Below are 3,164 nucleotides of genomic sequence, written 5' to 3' on the forward strand. Positions count from 1 at the left end.
GGGCCGGGACCGGGGCTGAGGGCGGGGGCTGCCCCGGTGAGCCGGCCGGTAACGTGCGCTTTCTCCGCAGGCTGCAGCAAGAACTGATGGCGTTGATGGTGAGTGGGACCCCGGGGCCGAGTCGGGATTTGGGGATCCTGGGACCAAGCCGGGGGTTGGGGGTCCCAAAGGCACCTGGGGCTGAACTGGGATGGGGGGTGTCCGGGGCCGCCCTAACACGCTGCCTCCGCAGATGTCCGGTGACAAAGGCATCTCTGCCTTCCCCGAGTCCGACAACCTGTTCAAGTGGATCGGGACCATTGACGGCGCCGCCGGGACGGTGAGAGGCGAGATCCCGGTCTGGGGGCCTGACCGTGCCCCACTTTCCTCCCTTCAGCTGAGGGTGGCCCCAGCCCTCCCCTGCCCCTGTTTCTCTTTTTCCCCGAGGCTTCCCCGCACCTCTGGGGCTCCAGCCCCCCCTGACTCCTGTGCCATTGACTCCCACCCCCAGGCCTACGAGGAGCTGCGGTACAAGCTGTCGCTGGAGTTCCCCAGCGGGTACCCCTACACAGCACCCACCGTGCGGTTCCTGACCCCCTGCTACCACCCCAACGTCGACACCCAGGGCAACATCTGCCTCGACATCCTCAAGGAGAAGTGGTCAGCGCTGTATGATGTCCGCACCATCCTGCTCTCCATACAGAGCCTGCTGGCAGGTGGGTCTCGTGGACAAGCTGCTATGGAGTGCTGGGGGAAGGGATGGTGGTGGTGGTGGGGCTGTCCTACCCAGATCAGGGCTCAGGGGTGTCCAGGTCACCTCCCACCAGCTGACCCAGCCACTGTTTGCAGAGCCAAACATCGAGAGCCCTCTGAACACACATGCAGCCGAGCTCTGGAAGAACCAAGTCGGTGAGTGCCTGAAGTAGAACCCTCCTGCTCCTTCCCCAGCGGGATGGGCAGCAGCACATCCCCCAGTGCCTGTCTGGCCCCACAGCTGCCCTGGCCACTGCCTCAGGTGGTGTCATGTTCCCCCTCTCTCCTCAGCCTACAAGAAGTATGTGCGGGAGACGTACAACAAGCAGACCAAGAGCCAGGAGACCTGACCGTCACCACGGCCCCTCAGCCCAGCCCCTCCCTCCCTCCCGGCCGTCCCCCGCCTTCTGTATCATAGGCTGTTTTTAAATTAATGTCGCAGTCCAAGCCACGGTTAATGTATAAATAAATGCAGGTTTATAACTTCTGCAGGGGATTCTGTGGCAGCTCTGGCACACCCAGAGTGCCCAGAGGCCCCTCTGCAAGTGTGGGCAGGAAGGGTGGAAGGGATACAGACCCCTGTGGGGTAACAGGAGTTTATAAATCTTTGGGGACCTGGAGTGATCCCATTTTGTGTACAGGGTGGGAGCAGCTCTCACCATCACCTGCAAAGGCAGAGGTTGAGGACTGTAGGGGTACCTCTGTCCCCTGCTCTGTGACAGGGGTGCCACCTCTCCTGCCCCCCTAGCTCACAGCACCCCACAGCAGTGCCCAGCACAGGCGCCTCCCCAGGCCGCTCTCTCTGCGGTGCCGCTTGTCTCTGCCGGCTGTGTGGTCTCCGTGGCTTCCACTGTCCATGGTGGAATGTTGGCTCCGCTCTCCATCACTGCCAGCGTGGCCCTCACCTGCTCGATCTCCTCCTCCAAGCTCTGGGTGGTCGGGGGCTGCGTGGGACCCCCTCCTCTCCGGCTGGGCAGCCCCCAGCCCCCCAGCCCAGTGTGCAGCGGGGCAACACCGCCCCCTTGCACGGAGAAGAGCTGGCAGAGGTGCTGGGCTCTGTGCAGGTCCTGCAGGAAGAGCTCCAGGGCGGAGAGGAAGAGCACCCAGAGCCGCTCCAGCTCCTGCCACTCCCGGGGGCTGGCCAGAGGCTCCCGTGGCTGCTGCCCGGTACAGCAGTGCCCTCCTTACCCATGCTGAGCTCACAGGCCTCTGCGCTCCTCCTGCGTCGCTCCTCTCGCAGCCGGGGGCCGTCCCCGCTCCCCCCGAGCTGCAGCACCAGCTGCCGGTGTCCGGCCGTGGCCTTGCAGAGGGCAGCCTGGGCTGTGGCACACGTTCCCACTGCCCCCCGCCCACGGCACGCATCCCTTCTGCCTGGTGCCATCACAGCCCGTGACAACAGGGCAGGGGCAGGATGGCCACGGTGGCTGCTGGCTCTGCTCTGTGCCGCTGCGCTGTGCTGTGACCCGCTCTGAGCTGTGTTTTGGTTCGGTGGTCCCACCCACCCTGGCTGGGGACTGCACCCCGCCTCATCCCCCTGCTGTGCTCCACCCCTGCTGGTCCCCAGGGAGCTGTGATTTCCAGCAGGCTGGCACAGCCTCTTCACAGAGGGATGCAGACACAAGTGTCACCTTTCCTCTGTAGGGAAGGGGCTCCTCCTGCCCTTCCACCTTATAGCCAGGTATTCTGGGTGGGAGATGTGAGGCGGGCAGTGGTGGCTCTCTAGAACCCCTGTGGTCCCACAGCCCTGCCCCGGAGCAAGAGCCTCGGGGCCAGGCTCAGTCTCTGGCGTGTGAACGAGCTGCTCTGCACGGAAACTCTGAGCTCAGCGCTGGCGCCTGCCCAGGAGGCCGTGGGAACCACAACTCTGGGCTGTCCCTGCAGCACTGCCCCGTGGTGTGAGCCTGCCCACGTTCCCTCCCTGGGGAGCAGAGCAGGGACACGCTGCCACAGCCCCCCTCTCCATGCACCCCCAGTGAAATCCTGCACCAGCAGCTCAAGCCTTTCCTCTTTAATTGAGGCTCGAGTCAAAGCCATAGGTGACAGATGGGAGGAAAAACTCAGCCGCCGGTGGTGAGATGAGACCAGGACCCTGGCACAGAGCAAGGTCCCAGCAAGTGCTGAGGGCCAGATGCTGTGGAGCTGCTGCTCCCTGGACAGCAGGGGAGCAGGGCTGGATGCAGCAGCTGGCCTGAGGAATGTCTGGTCCCTTACTGCACACCCTCCATCATCTTCAGGAACTCTGCAAGAGAGCAGCAGCCTCAGCCCATGGCCCTGCCTGGGTGCACAACATGAATGCTTGGCTGGGGCCATTGCTCACCATCAAAGTCGATGCGACCGTCATTGTTCTTGTCTGAGTCCTTCATCATGTCCTCTATGTCCTCATCAGTGACAGGCTCCCCGGTGGCCCTCAGGATCTCACCCAGCTCCTTGAT

At 63.7% G+C, this 3,164-nt stretch overlaps 3 protein-coding genes across 3 annotated transcripts in view; 1 reads left to right on the forward strand and 2 right to left on the reverse strand.

Annotated features, from left to right (window-relative positions):
* Positions 1-5: 5 nt before the first annotated feature.
* UBE2C (ubiquitin conjugating enzyme E2 C) lies at positions 6-1,219 on the forward strand (the record flags this gene model as incomplete). Its single annotated transcript, XM_031058067.1, has 5 exons — positions 6-98; positions 233-319; positions 491-695; positions 829-888; positions 1,024-1,219. Coding segments are annotated over 5 exons (504 nt in total), but the record flags the coding sequence as incomplete, so codon positions are not given.
* LOC106631847 (regulator of G-protein signaling 9-binding protein-like) lies at positions 1,187-2,167 on the reverse strand. The gene is given in 2 exon segments (XM_031058007.1): positions 1,187-1,874; positions 1,877-2,167. Coding segments are annotated over 2 exon segments (630 nt in total). The 5' UTR covers positions 2,114-2,167; the 3' UTR covers positions 1,187-1,481.
* A 558-nt stretch (positions 2,168-2,725) lies between these two features.
* Positions 2,726-3,164, reverse strand: part of TNNC2 (troponin C2, fast skeletal type) — a 1,928-nt gene continuing 1,489 nt past the window's right edge. The window contains 2 exon segments of the mRNA XM_031058011.1: positions 2,726-2,971; positions 3,050-3,158. Of these exon segments, the coding sequence (XP_030913871.1) occupies positions 2,940-2,971; positions 3,050-3,158 (141 nt within the window). The 3' untranslated portion in view covers positions 2,726-2,939.

The sequence above is a fragment of the Geospiza fortis genome, unplaced genomic scaffold (genome assembly GCF_000277835.1).
Source record: "Geospiza fortis unplaced genomic scaffold, GeoFor_1.0 scaffold188, whole genome shotgun sequence".
NCBI classification, from domain to species: Eukaryota; Metazoa; Chordata; class Aves; order Passeriformes; family Thraupidae; genus Geospiza; species Geospiza fortis.